This window comes from Microchirus variegatus (genome assembly GCF_963457635.1).
Source record: "Microchirus variegatus genome assembly, chromosome: 8".
NCBI lineage: Eukaryota > Metazoa > Chordata > Actinopteri > Pleuronectiformes > Soleidae > Microchirus > Microchirus variegatus.
The window spans coordinates 18010164-18025616 of NC_139809.1; the positions used below are offsets into that span (position 1 = coordinate 18010164).

General features: G+C 42.6%; 1 protein-coding gene across 1 annotated transcript in view; it reads right to left on the bottom strand.

Annotated features, from left to right (window-relative positions):
* LOC310931135 (zona pellucida sperm-binding protein 3-like) overlaps positions 1-14124 on the bottom strand; it is a gene marked incomplete at both ends in the record, with an annotated part of 32414 nt that extends 18290 nt beyond the window's left edge. Inside the window, 9 exons of the mRNA XM_083894245.1 lie at positions 157-301; positions 4272-4360; positions 5400-5482; positions 5554-5671; positions 5761-5938; positions 6036-6139; positions 6764-6882; positions 7383-7684; positions 14061-14124. Coding sequence (XP_083750371.1) covers positions 157-301; positions 4272-4360; positions 5400-5482; positions 5554-5671; positions 5761-5938; positions 6036-6139; positions 6764-6882; positions 7383-7684; positions 14061-14124 — 1202 coding nt within the window. The remainder of the gene's footprint in view (positions 1-156; positions 302-4271; positions 4361-5399; positions 5483-5553; positions 5672-5760; positions 5939-6035; positions 6140-6763; positions 6883-7382; positions 7685-14060) is intronic.
* Positions 14125-15453: the final 1329 nt, after the last annotated feature.

A 15453-nucleotide genomic window follows, 5' to 3' on the forward strand; every position in this document is an offset into this window, starting at 1 on the left:
AGCAGAGTGTTCCGTTAATAGTTCGTTTTATGAAGGATTCGCTCTGTTACCAGGGCTCATCATAGCTGCACCGAGATATAGAATGTGATCTATATCTTTATATGTAATCTACTGAGAGCCCTCATTTAGTTTTAAATGAAGCCTAGCTATTCTTACGGCTTGCGTCTTGGGCCGTTTTTTGTGTAAGGGCAGAGATTGTACACAGGGGCTGTTTTGGGGCACTCCTGTGAGGTTGAAGGCATGCTGAGATTGGCCTGATAAGCAGCTGGCTGGTCTGTTGTAGTAGGTCTGCCCCGTTCTTCTGGGGCCGAAGAACAGGCAGGATTTTCACACGCATTCGCCAGTGTCTTAATGATGTCCTCATTGTTTAATATTGCTGCAACGAGATTGCGAGCGGCCTGACTCATTGTCACTTTTAGCTGCAGCATCCACTCGTTTCACAAGATGGCCGCAAGCACTGCAGTGAAGTCCGACATCATATGTTCAAGGATTCATTCAATATATTCAGTTTCATTCCATATATTCAAGGATTCATTCAATATATTCAGTTTCATTCCATATATTCAAGGTTTCATCCAATACATTCAGAGTTTCATTCCATATATTCAAGGATTCATTCAATACATTCAGAATTTCAGTCCAAATATTCAAGGTTTCATTCAATATATTCAGAGTTTCATTCCATATATTCAAGGATTCATCCAATATATTCAAGTTTTATTCCATATAGTCAAGGTTTCATTCAATATATTCAGAGTTCCATTCCATATACTCAAGGTTTCATTCAATATATTCAAAGTTTCATTCCATATATTCAAAGATTAATTTCCTGAATGGCATGCCATAATATACATATACACACACACACAGAGAGAGAGAGAGAGAGAGAGAGAGAGAGAGAGAGAGAGAGAGAGAGAGAGAGAGAGATCCATATGGTGGCATAATCCAGGAAACAGGCGGATTAAACCAAACCTTGTGATAATACATGGCCAATGAACCTGAAAGTCGACGATTATGGTTTTAGTGGCGTGTGAGACAAAGGTGCGAGAGCTAATTTGAGTTGTGCTAGTCTCACCACTGTTCAAAGCTCATGGTCTGAGCTGAGAAATGATGAAATAGAGCGTTTCTGCATCAAGCACAGATGGTCATCAGCACGCGTCACAATCACATTACATCCACTGCAAACACACCAGCTGTCGACATATCACATATTAAATTATTTGAAATAAAGCGTAACCTAAAAGTCACAAAGTTAACAGTGGAGAGGTGCACACATGAGCTGGTGTAGTATGACGCTAGGTGTAATTAGCAGGGTTCCCAAATGTAAGGCTGGCCCAGGTGCAGACAATCAGGGCATCAATGAGACCAGACAAGACAGATGAAGTGCAGACAGGAAGACAGAAAAAAACCGTCACCAAAATAAAACCAGAACACAAACTAAACTAACTGAAGCAGACTTAATCCTTAACATGGGACATGACAATAAAAAGACAATTTAAATCACTGTCCATTTTAAAACCCAGATTTGTGACTGTATGCTTAACATGTGGTGCCAAAGGGGCTAGGTGAACAGGAGGGAGATCCCGTGTTTCCTAAGGATGAAACCCAAAGGAAATAAATGCAGGGGCCCTAAATTTGAGCCCTGTGGGACCCCACATGACAGCAGAGCAGGATAAGCAGGATAAGGTTTCCGAACCAGCAACCCTTACACACAGTTCTATATGCAAGATATGACCTGAACCATTCCAGTGCAGTACACCACAAATACACTTGGTGCTCACACCAGCAAATTAGTGTTGTGAATTGTGTTGTCCTTTAATTACCCATGGATGAACTATACCAGGACATTTTTATTATACAAGTCTTTAAATATGCTTAGGAATGTATCATATGTACTGTTAACATTGTTCTTAATGTCAAAATGAACGCGCCAACACGGGATGATTAAGCATCAACACACTTTCTCAGTTTGATTGTGCCACGGGCAGAGGTGCAGCTTGTCAATAGCCCAACACTCAGAGCATGAGTGGTGTTTTAACTGAAACGCATCAAAAATGTGCAGTGGCCAGCCACATCCCCATTCCCTTTAAACAACGGGCTATTTGCAATGACATCTCAGTCAGAAACCTACCTAATCAAATCGTCAATCCCACCTCAGTTATCAATCAGGTAGTGAGAAGATATTTTGCCAATATGGTGCCCGCAGGCACCACGTTTGGTGACCCCTGCTTTAGACTGTAGAAAACATAAGCCAGCTGTTGCTTGGTGGATATCCCGGCCAGCTCACTGTCAGTGTTCCATCAATCCATGCTACCTATCGATATCTGCTACTTTGTGTTTCTGCACATGTGCAGAGCCACATGTCCAGCTCTCATTTCCATGCCCATACTTTTCTGCAACTGTGTGGTGTATCCAGTTATTAATTAATGAGGTTTAGAGCATATTAATTGCATTTTAAGAAAACATGAATTTATAGCATTAGAAAGCCACACTGAGCTGAATTAATTAATATAAGGAAATAGCCTTTCAGCACCTTAAAGATCATCAGTTATTTAATGTATAGTTATAGTGTATGAGATAGTCATAGTATACTTTATTAAGAGTGCAAGTGGAAAACCATTTAGAATTTTTGTTTAACAGGGTAGCAAAATACAATAGTCTCTGCTATCGATTTTTGCTGCAGTGGCATTTTTTGACGTAGCAGCAAACACTGACAAACCACCGGCTTCCCCCTCACTGGCCACAGTCACTGCCCTCACGCATGACCAAGGTTTAATCTAGAGCCCTGTGATGATGTCGTTCATCCTGGTATCGCTCTGTAGTTAGGCGATTTGCTTGTCTTTTCTTAGTATTCTGCAGACATTCACCTCCTCAACGAACCCCAGTTCAAGCCGCTGAGTCACTGAACTGTTGAACTGATTACTGAGTGACCGAGTCGTTCCATGGGTCTGTAGTGAGTGAACAGATCACTTTGCCCGCTTTTCTCAACAAAGCTCAGCTGAACTGAGACAAACAAACCGTTTGCAAGATCTTTGGTAAGATTGCAGAGAGGAAATTTACCCAATCCCCATATTGCATGCGTTTGGACTGTTGGAGGAAGTAGGAAAAACCACGCACATGGGAAGAACATGCAAACACATTGGATTACTGAATTCCAATTAATAAAACATTACAATCCATTGTTAAACTGATGTTTGTATAAATGTAAACAGGATCTTGTTAAAACAAATCACATGCCCAAGTGTTTCCATCCAAAACAAATTTATTCATATCATTCATTTCAGGGTAAAGGTCTCTCTTTCACTACGATTGGTCCAGTAACCATTTCCTGTTTCCACTGACCACCTGCAAGACAAACACGATAACTCTTAACAGGTACACGTTTTGTTTTTTTTAGATTTAAAATGTTTTTGCAATTATGTCAAGGTCTACAGGATGTTTTGCCTGGTGTAAGGTATTCAAGTATTAAAGCACATTTAACCAACAAGTCAAGTCATTGGTGAAACACTTGGCTAACTGACCAATTAGCAACGCCTTTATGGTTCATTATTGGACCATAGTGTAGTCTAGAAAAGACTGCACTTGCAGGTGTCATCAGTTTGTTACAGTGAAGACTCAAAACAATTTTTTTTTTCATAAACCTCATATATGGACACAAACCAATAATCAGCCATTTCGAGCAGAGCCGTTCATCAGGTTAACTGGAACGTGCATGACACGAATGAAACCTAATTAAAATGGCAGGGAATTTGAATCTCAAAATGTTTTACACTGGCTTTAATATTTTGTCTCTGTTTTTTGATGTGTAAAAAAAATATTGTATACACATTTATGGAAGCATTTAGCAGACATTTTTATGCAAAGCGACTTGCAAAAGAGGAATAAGCTACATGGTAGTAGTCTTGGAAAGAACTAGATAGGAACAGTATGAACACTATGAAGGTCGGGCACAGGTGACATTAAGAAAATCTAATCATTAAAAGAGCACCATTTATGTAGATAACAGAATGGCACTGCATTATGGAACTTTTTTTTTTTTTAATAACTATTCACATACACATCCACATCCATGAACATAAGGCCCAGGTCGAAAACAAAACTGGAATTTCCATTTAAGCACTCAAAATCTGGAAATGATAATTTCATTGCATGGCTTAATCTGTTTTTTTTTCTTCTTTTTGAATTCATGATTACAAAATTTAAAACAATTATTACATATGCACTGCTAAAGTTTGTGGAAACTGCTGATTTCAGTTGACACATCAACATACCTTCTTTGGTCAGAAGACTCTGTTGTCCTGTCCCACACTCTGTGTCACAGCAAGAACAGGCTCGGTGTATGCCACTGGCTTCTGACCACCTGTCAATCACACGCTCACTTAATCTTCTGCAGAAATCCTAGTTTTAGAATCATCTCGTCACAATAGTCGAGCTAAGGCTGTAGTTCAAATAAGACAGGCAAAAAAGTGCATGTCTGACTCCAGTCCAAGTGGTTATATGAAGGAGTAATCGAACTATGAATCCCATTAACCAGGTATATTAGACTAATGTCACCTTTCCACTCTACAGTCCTAGCACGCCCCTACACGGTTTGGTATTACTATAGTACCTCTGTGTGGGAGTCATCATAGCATGACTGCATGAAACTGCCGTGACCCCATTCTATTAGCGACACACAAACGAGTGACTTGTAAAGCAGATGTTTTCCATGTGACTGGATTATTAGAACCAATTTAAAAAGATTTGTTCACAGAATTGTTCAGCACTTCTGCATGAACAGAGCACACACGAACGGATTGAGATGTGGCTCGCATTAATAAATACAGATTCCTGTTAAATGAGATTTTAGTTTTTAACTGATCTACAGTTTGGCATTGTTCAGTTTCATTCTAGTGTTGCCCATTGCCTCCATGACAGTTCCAGCGTCAATACTCAGTCTGTTGACGTCACATCCTATCGACTAAGCTCACGAGGAATCTCACGAGAGCAGGTACTTAAAGTACCACGTACTGTCGCTAACAGAAAAGCAAAAAAAAAAACTAAATGTGCCGAGTCCAGCCGTGTTGGGGCTGGGCAGTGGAAAAGCGCTTTAAGAGTAAATCTATTTTAGTCAGGCTAACGTGTTTAGATGACATTACGAAGAACCAAGTTATTGTCTTAGTCTGACCGACACTGGACTTTTAACACAAATCAAAATGTGCCAGTGATTTACATGCTGTGCCGTGTTCTGCAAAGTATGAATCATCCTTCATTTTATAGCAGAACATGGCAGCCACAGCTGAACAGAACAGAAACCATGACAAAAGTCATTAGAAATGAGAAACATTTGACAATGTATAAAAATAAAACTGTTGACAGAGGTTAAGATGATGGGAATTGTAGTGTTTGCAGTTTCTCACCCATTTGAGAATGAACAGGCCTTGTTTGTAGCATCAACAGGTGCAGATGCTGCTGTTGCTCTCATACTGCATGTGATATAAATCTGAAGAGACACAGCATCAATCAATTTGACTCAACAGTCAAATTTAAAGTGTCGAGTGTTCCGAGACTCACCACTCCAGTGTTGTCCTGATGGAACCTGAATGCTTCCACCTCAAACTGTAGCGTGTCTTCCAGAGAACGAGGCAGGAAGCGAGAACTGGAGCTCGTCAGCTGACTGTCGAACAGACATCTGGATGTAGCACAGGACCAAAAGGAGTTTAATGACAAAAAAAACAAAACAACGCAGAACAAACAGAAAAAACAGCTCAGTGAACCGACCCATTGTTTCCCAGGAAGGCATATCGAGGGACAGTGTCGACGTTTGGGACCACAGTGGCCACACAGCTGTCCATAATCACTCTGAGTGGAAGATGGTGAAATTGTTTGACTGAAACTTCAAACTTCATCATCTCACCCAACACAAACTGTGCAGATGAGCGAGAGAACTGCCAATCATCTGAACAAATAAAAAGACAAGGCTATCAGGACCACTCCAGATGCTATACAATAGGTGCATGTGTGAGTGGTGGTGGTGGGGGGGGGGGGATGCTCACCAGTCATGAGTCTGAGGGAGAAGTAGAGATTTTCTTCTGAAGCTTTCATGACACTGAAAGGAGCCCAGCTCGGCTTCACCAATCCACTGCTCACTTCTTGTTTCCTAAAAACAAAACAAAGAAAGTTAGGGCCATCAGTAGAATAAAAAAAAAAAAATATGAATGTCACATTATGAAATTTGTTAATCTAGATCACATGTGTCAAACTCAAGGCCACGTCATTTTATGTGGCCAGTGATTGATTAATTGGTCTTAAAAATCTGCTGCTTTATGGTGCGCGTTGACCATAAACTACATTTCCCACAATGCATGGCGATTGCGTTACCCGCAAAGTGACGCCACCGCCACTAGATCGCAGTGCGTCATTGTATACGCATCATGTGACGAGTGAAATTGAATAAGTAATAAATACAGAAAGTTATTTAGCAATATTTTATGGAGTAGTTACCTTTATTTAACATTATATTTGGTTACATTTATTCTGTATGACAGTTACATCTGGTCCTTTGAGGGTAACCATTATGCTGATGTGGACCTCAGTGAAAATGAGTTTGACACCCCTGCTCTAGATCAATTGCAATTAAAGGTTTGCTTTCTTTTAATGACTAAATTAATGAGTAATCAGACAATTTCAGACATCATTATTTAATTGTATTTTTCTTTTTAAACACAGAACTATGTAAAACTATCAAGGTGCCAAACATTCAGTTAGTTACACAACATCTGACCTCAGGTAGTGACACTCGACTTCAACAGAGACATCTCTGGTGCGGAGTATTGGACTGTCTCCCAGAGGACTGGGACTGTAGAGCAGCATGAAGACGTACACAAAGGAGTCTTCGGACATCTGGAATGGTTTACAGTAACATTTTCTATACATTAGACAGTATCTAACACTGAAGCCAAATGCATATCTCAAAGTATAGTTGAGGTTTGTTTTGAAGTGTGGCTATGAGGTACTGACACAGTCGGTGCCAACTTTACTGTGGACACTCATCACAACCAGGCATTTTACTGCAATGCTAAGCTACCACCACTCATTCACAGAACCCACATTTTGGCAACTGTACTCGCATGCTTGAGAATTGGAACAGCACTGAGGCTGAAGTATGGATATTGAGAAACGATCACATTTTAAATTGACAATATGCATGGTCACTTCCCGTTTTTAATAAATCCTTTGTGCCAGTACCTCATGTAACACTTCAAAACTATAGCTGCAACCTGCTAAAGGCGCTGTAATATCAACTTTGTTGTGCACTGTTTTATACATGGCAAACTAAAGCCGTATAATCCATATAATAATACGCAATAAACATGTATTAAAGATTTGGTGCGGAACCTCACCAGAAGCAGGCTGCCACATCCATGCAGCTCTGACTCAAAGAACAGGACATCAGGATCCTGCCCTGTGGCAGGACAACCTCCCAAAGTCACATCTGATGGCAGTACCGGTTTACCAATTCCCAGAAGATCTTTCCTCACCACCACCTGCACAGAGCTCTCCCCACAGGTAGCACTGATGCTGTCAACTGCAGTGGGAGTCCTCAGCTCAAACTCTGGAGGGTGCCGTGGCTGTTCCTCAGCTGGTGGATCTGGAAACTTCCAAGACAAAGGTTCATGGATATATTGCTTCTCCTGTTGGACATCTGAGAGAGGGAGACGCCAATAAACATATTGCACACTGCAATGTAAATAACAGACAGCATCTGCATTTATATTATTATTATTATTATTATAATGGGTCATTTGTAAAGTGCTTTAGGTGTCTAGAAAAGTCCTCTAGAAATGTAATGAATAATAATAATAATAATAATAATAATGATGATAATAATAATATTCTCCTATAAGCTGCGCATTAGTTGCTAGTGTTGAACATAGCACTGCCGTTCTGAAAAAAAACCCTACAAAGTTGGGTCAGTGCTTTCTTTGTCACTTAAAAAAAAATATCTGCATCCTAACTGGCGTTTAACTACTACAGCCTTTACCTGGAAGTGTTAAGGACATTCAATAAAATGCCATCAGACATCGTCATTGCACAGGAAAAATGTCCTCACATGGCACTGTTGCCTTACAGTAGGAAGGTTGCTGGTTTGTATCCCTGTCCATTGTGTGGAATCAGTTTGTTCTTTCATCATCGTTTCCTCATGTTCATGAAATGCAGATTTTTCTCTTCACACAAAAAGTATGCAAGACTTGAAGTTCACCCAGTTTTGCTTAACTAAAAATGTTAATCTCAATTTAAAGGTAAACAACAGCTTTACAAGTGTCGTGAGAGCTTCAGTGAGCTGTGTGTGTGAAATAAACGTCCAGACTCCTCCTGATCACGCCAAGTGTTTGTTTGTTTATCAGCTGCTTGTGAAATAAGAGCATCAGCCTGAATGAGCGTCGGTCCTGGAGGAAATCAAAGTCAGATTTTTAAACCATCATGATGCCCTTGAAACTGTCCAACTCACAATTGTCCTAATAATGGAAATTCACCACAAAAAGATTACACGTTGCTTCTTTAATTGAGATGTGCAACAACATCGTATCGTCCCTACTTGTAAGTCACTGCCTGTAAAGCCTTTTTAAAAAATGTCCTTCATCCAGGTTTCATGATTGCAAAGCAAAGTCAATCAATTGGTCAAAGAGTTTCATTCTGATCCTGCAGATGCAGCCCATGCCTACCTGCTGAGTGTTGAACTTCCTTTAGTGTCTGGCCTTCATCCCAGTTTAAACGACGAGCCGCGGCTAAAGCGCCACACAACAGCCACAAAATAACTCTGACGGTTGACATCATGTCAGTGTGTTCAGTGCTGTCTCAGACTGGCACACACACGTCTGCAGCAGGTGACTTTGTTAGCAGCTAACATGTGGCTCCACCCTCTGCCTGATTGGCCTCATTGGCCCAGCTGTGCCTCGTTTAGCTGCTCCAAAATGGAAGCTTTATTTATTCATACATGTGGGGACATTACTGTGAAAATGAAACAGCAGACATGTTAAATTATATATGTAGGTTTAAATAATGGTTGTACAATACACAATCATAGGTAAAAAAAATACATCAAAATGTATTTTAAAATAATACATACATGTATGAAAGTAAAACACAGCATTTAAAACAATTACATTTACATACTTTCTCAGCCGATAAAGAAAAAAGTATAACTCATTACTTTGTTTTTGTTTCCTTGCATATTTGATTTCTCCTTTCAAACTGAAGGTGGAAAAACACTCTTTTCTGATATTTGACTCAAACAGAAAAACAAATTAACAACATTTCTATTTGGTTTTTTTTTACAGTTTGCCGGGCTGAAATAGCAATAGACCAGGGCTCTCAAACTCAAATGACCTGGGGGCCAATGCGCATCTACTGTGGTCAAGAGGGGGCCAGCCAAGAGGAAAAAAACAACTGTTCACAATATTGCATCATGGTATCACACGTATACTTAAAGGGACAATATGTAGTATTTATGGGTTTATATAACCCAAAATCCACTTTTTTATACATATTATGTGCTCCTGCATTGTCTAGTCGCTGTATAATAGTTTTTGTTTCATTTTCGTAGTGTTTCAAAAAGTCATGTAAAATAACATGGTCGCGGGCCGTGGTTGCATAGCCACTGTTAGCAGCGAGACGCCATGTTTCTACCGGAGCCTGTAAGGACAAACGCGAGAGAACAAATCAAGCGTCTCTTTACTTGTAGCTTAAGTCCCGCCTCCTCTCTCTCCGCTTTGTCTGCTACGGCCGCGGTAGCTCGCCCTCTCCCTCACCTCACGAACCTCATCTGCTGACACGGAGAAAGATGACGAGGACGACATTTGACCAGCTGCGGATACCGTAGCACTCAGGGAAGGGAGGGGGTGAGCAGAGCAGCAGGTCTTTGTTGTAAATTTCAGCCTCTCCTCTAGATGGCACTATAAACTACTTACTTCCCCTTTAATAATACTATTTATGATGCAAAATTAATGTGTTAAGCTGACGTCCAGCTGTATCTCCCCCTAAAGGTTGATGGGCAGGCTGCACTCCAACCATTGTTTGACTGTCTGGCCGACATCAAGGCATGGATGGGTGCAAACTTCCTCAACCTCAATGAGAGCAAGACTCAGATAATTGTTTTTTGGCAAAACCTCTGCGGCCTTCCCCACCGATGCCCTGGGCCCTCTCGCCTCTAACATCAGGACTTCTGTTAGAAATCTGGGTGTGATTTTTGACAGTGCCTTTAAATTTAAGCAGCAGGTCAGCGCAGTAGTAAGGAAAAGCTTTTTCCACCTGAGAACCCTAGCTAAGACCAAAGCCTACCTGCCGCAGAGCGATCTAGAGAGAGTCAGCCATGCTTTCATAACATCTCAACTGGACTACTGCAACGCTCTTTACACCGGCATTGATCCATCTCAACTCCGCCGCTTGCAGTTAGTCCAAAATTCAGCCGCCCGACTCCTCACCTGTACCAAGAAGCGAGATCACATCACCCCGGTCCTAGCAACGCTCCACTGGCTCCCCATCCTCTACCACATTGATTTCAAACTTCTTCTGACTGTATACAAATCCCTCCATGGTCTGGCCCCCACTTATCTGTCTGATATTCTCCACCACCACATCCCATCTAGAGCACTTCGGTCAGCTGACCAACTGTTGTTGGAAGTGCCCAGGACCAGGCTAAAATCCAGGGGGGACCGAGCCTTTGCAGTAGTATCCCCCAGACTCTGGAACTGCCTCCCCCTACACATCCGTGCAGCACAGTCCCCAAATATTTTTAAATCCCAGCTAAAGACCCACCTTTTTTCTCTTGCCTAAAATTAATGTTTCCTTTTAGTACAATCCAATAGTGTCCCCTAGTTACCTTTTAATGTTCTCTTTTTTATTCATTATTTTAATTCAGTCATTGTATTTCAACCCTCTTCTTTTACTTATTTCTTTTACTTGCATTAGGCCATTTCCAATGTGTATTTGCACTTAAGGACCAAAGCACTTTCTGTGAAGCACTTTGGTTGCTGCTCAGCGGCTTGTAAATGTGAGTTATAAATAAATTGACTTGACTTGATGGCCAAACCAGAGGCTTGCAGTTTGTTGCAACGTCGTGTTTAGCAATTAGTATCTTCAATTCAATTCAATTCAATTCAATTCAATTCAACTCAACTCAATTAAATTTTATTTGTATAGTGCCAAATAATCTCAGGTCTCTGTACATAGACAGACATAGAAATCTCTGACAGAACCAGACTCAAAGATGTGCAGCATCTGCCCCGACCATTTGGGGTGAAAGGAAGTGTGAGTGCACCACAAGAATTCCCCCAGCAGTCTAGGTCTATCCTAACACAGGACAGAGAAAAGTTGTGCTTTCGGGGGTCTTGTCTTGGTGAAATTGATACCGCTAATAACATTGGTCAAAACAGTGTTTAGTTCCGGACTCATCAGCATCACTGCCAGTGCTTCTGTACGTATAATACAGTGCTTCTACTGTGAATTTGTCGAGAACCTCTTGATTACTGCACACACTCCCTTATTTTTTTTCCTGCAATGGTCTCTACTCCCATTTCAGCCTGTGGTCTTTTATCGGCTCCTACTACTACTACTTTTGTACACTCTGAACTGGGGAGAGATCTCCGAACCAGAGACTTCTGAAGTCTATGTGATTGACTTAATGTTCAAACATCCCTTTAACTTTATTTTATGAGCTCAGTCTTGCTCACACTTGTTTAAAAGGACCAATATTTGTGTGCCTTTAAATTTGCTGACTGGTTCTGGTACTTGTGTTCAGTTGCCTCTATGGTTTTCCCTTTCAGCACACCAAGTCACTTCCCCACTACATCCACACACGCACGCACATGCACACGCACACGCACACGCACACACCAGCCTACAATTTAGTACAGTAGATGGGTGACAGAAGGAGATGTGAGGCAATAGCCCCCTCTTTCAGGCCAGAAAAAGACCACAATTGTGTCTGAGTGCCCTTCTCTCCCTAGTCTCGCCTTGCATGCCTCTGGAAGAGCAAATAAAAGAGAGAAAGAGATTTAGAGAAAAGGAAATGGAAGGAGGGAAGGCTGGTTCGCTGTGCAGCTGCTCCTATGGAGGCCTTAGGATGAAATCAGAGTGGCTGAGAAGAAAGGAATGAGACAAGAGAGAGAAAGAGGGGAGAGGGGCCACCCATAGGTGTGAGGCACACTCCACAAATCAGACCACTTTTTTCCAGTTTCTCTCTCTCTCTCTGTCTCTCCCTCTCCCTCTCCCTCTCCCTCTCTCCCTCTCTCTCTCACTCTCTCATAATTTCTTTATCAGTGTTTCTTTATCAGCTTCTAGTGTAGTGGCCCTCCACAGAGAGGTGATTGTGATAACACTGAAGAAGACACATGGCACACACACACAGGGCAAGAAGTAATGCTTAATTTTCCTCTCATTACTCTTATTGAAGCCTCTGGTTTACTTCTTTTGTCTAAGTAACCCTGTCCTGCTCATCAGTGCGGGTTTTATGTTACATTATCAAGCCTGAAAATGAATAGATGCCTGTATCCGTCTCTTTTTACTGCAAACCCTGCACATTATCTCTCAGTGGGATTGCACATCTGAAATCACAACCCAGTCTCAGCAAATTCAAATGTGTAATTTTTTGCACACACACCAATTAGTGATAGTCAATTTGACCTCTGCATTCAACCTTGATAAACACACCAGTAGTTAACACACACACACGAGCCTGGCACAGGGAAGCTATGGGTGCCATGCTCAGGGGCTTTGTGACATGTTTTGTGGATTGAAGTGTTCCCTTCTTCTGATTTTTCAACAAGAAATTCAAAATCAATTCAAATTGGCAAAATGCTGTGATGAAAAAGGCCTCTCCTGGGTTAAAGCACTACAATTAGTTATGTTTTGCATGTGAACATGAACCAGAAACAAACAATAAATGATATAGTCCATTCGAAATTTGAACACAGGCATAGGACCAATTAAAGCTCTTAGTATATGTGATATATTGAGGTATTGGGAGAACTTGTCCGAAATTAAGGCTTTAAGGACATTTGGCGCCATTGGAAGCAGAGGGGAAACCAAGGTCCATTTCAGGAAATGGCCATAAAGTAGCTGGATCTCTCACTTTACTGTTTCTGTAGATTTTATCAGCACCTGCTGGAGGGGATCTCGGTCTCGTTTAGATGGTAGCCGACCAGACTGTTCCCCGCCACTTTCCACCTTTTTGATCAATAAATAAAATACATATTGACTTTAACAATAACAATAAGAGTGTGAATGGAATGTTAGACAACCCACGTAGTGTGGTACAAAATGTCCTGCGGTCAGTATGTGACTGTGCATGGCCGAAATAGGTAAGATTAATAATAATACTTATCATCATAGTCTGATTGCCTTTTGTGTAATTAATGTAAAAACATGTTTACATGAAAATACATAGGCCTACAACTTTGGGAAAAGTCTCTCAAGCTGCGTTCGATGTGTGATTCCCTCCAGCTGATGAGGATGCTGTCAGATCAGCAACTTCCATCTTCAGATCCCCAAAAGAAATAGCGGGGATTCATTACAGGTGGGATTGAATCAGGGCTCACTTGTGTGGGTGGATTATGAATTTGAAGAGGGCGATGAGGCCATGGAATTCTCTAAAATAGGAGTTTGGATGTGAAGCTGCTGCAGATCAATGCGTGTGTGATGTTGCCCCCCGACCCCCCAGCAGGAACCATCCGTATTTAATTGTTCTGTCTACTTTATAAACATCTCTGCCTTATATTTTAGGGAACACTGTTTTATGAAGCAGAGGAAAAGCAACAAGTTCAGTGTTGTTGTCCAGCTGTTCCTGATAAGCGATCATGTGGGCTTATAAGGCGGGACTTCGCGATTCTCTGGTGTCAGTTCCTTGTTTTCGTTCAGCTGGTAAAGACTATTGCTTACTTCGCTCCTAGAAACTCTGACTTTTAAAGAATGCTACTTACCTTAGCTTCTGTGCTCAGGTCACCACGTCTCCTGCTCCTGGGAGAGACACGGAGTCGCAGCGGATTCCAACTCTACCGGAATCGCTGCCATCTCTGACTCACCAGATCCATCTGCTCCTTCCACGCCAACGAAGCAGCCGCTTCTCTCTGCGATCACTGTGGACATCAGTACTCCTCCCTGCTACACCTGCGAGTGGGTCTGTTCCTCTGGAACATACGAACGAACACTGTTGCCACGAAGGAGTCGCTGTGGAGAGCTGGTCCAGCTGCATTCCATTCCCGTTTACTCTCGTGTCGTACATTCACCTGTTAGCACTTGTCCGCCTGGTAGTTAATAAAATCATTATTTTACTTACCTACCGTTGTCCTGTCTGCATCCGGGTCCTCCTCCTTAAACACCGTTGGAACGATGCGGCGTTGCGGGCGATATTTTTACGTGGATTAAACGAGGAACTTCAAGACGAACTAGCTACACGCGATATGTCTCCAAATCTCAATTCTCTAATCGAGCTAGCTATTCGTCTTGATGGCCGTCTCAGACAGAGGCAACGGGATAGGCGACGTTCACCACCCGTCTTTTCCACCAGTGAACCGCCTCGTCACCCCGTTTCTGTTCCACCACCGTCACCTTTCTCCACGAGTAGCGATAGCTCCCCGGAACCTATGCAGTTGGGCCGAACTCGTCTCTCTCCCACCGAGAGACGACGTTGTATGCAGTCGGGGTCTGCATCTACTGTGGACAGTCTGGTCACGTCATCGCCTCCTGTCCTCTGCGCCCAAGAGACATTCACTCACCAGTACACGCAGGAGTGCTGGTGAGTAGAGCCGTAACCTGTCCTGCACCTACCCGTGTCACGCTGAAGGCCCAGCTTCGTTGGGGGACAGAGAGGACCGCTACCACCTGTCTGGTGGACTCCGGAGCCGATGACAGCTTTATAGACTCTCATTTCGCCGAACAAGCTGGTATCCCGATGACCCCCCTACCTCAACCCAAAACCATCTCCGAACTCAATGGGAACCTGCTGGTTGAGGTCACTCACTGCACCGTTCCCATCACCTTGATCCTGTCGGGCAACCACTCTCGTTGCCACCTCATCGGCCATATGACTGTGGAATAGACCTCCTCCCTGGCGCCACTCTCCCTTCTCGGAGACTTTTTAACCTCTCACGTTCCGAGCGCCAGAGCATGGAGGAATATATTATCAGTCTCTGGCTGCGGGGCTGATTCGTCCTTCCTCTTCTCCTGTGGGGGCCGGGTTCTTCTTCGTTGAGAAGAATGACGGCTCTCTTCGGCCCTGCATCGATTATCGTGGATTAAATGACATTACAGTAAAAAATCGCTACGCTCTTCCCCTCCTGGACGCCGCATTCAACCCCCTCAGCAAGGCGAGGATATTCCCTAAACTCGACCTTCGCAACGCCTACCACCTGGTCCGGATCAAGGAGGGGGACGAGTGGAAGACCGCATTCAACACCCCCATCGGACACTATGAGT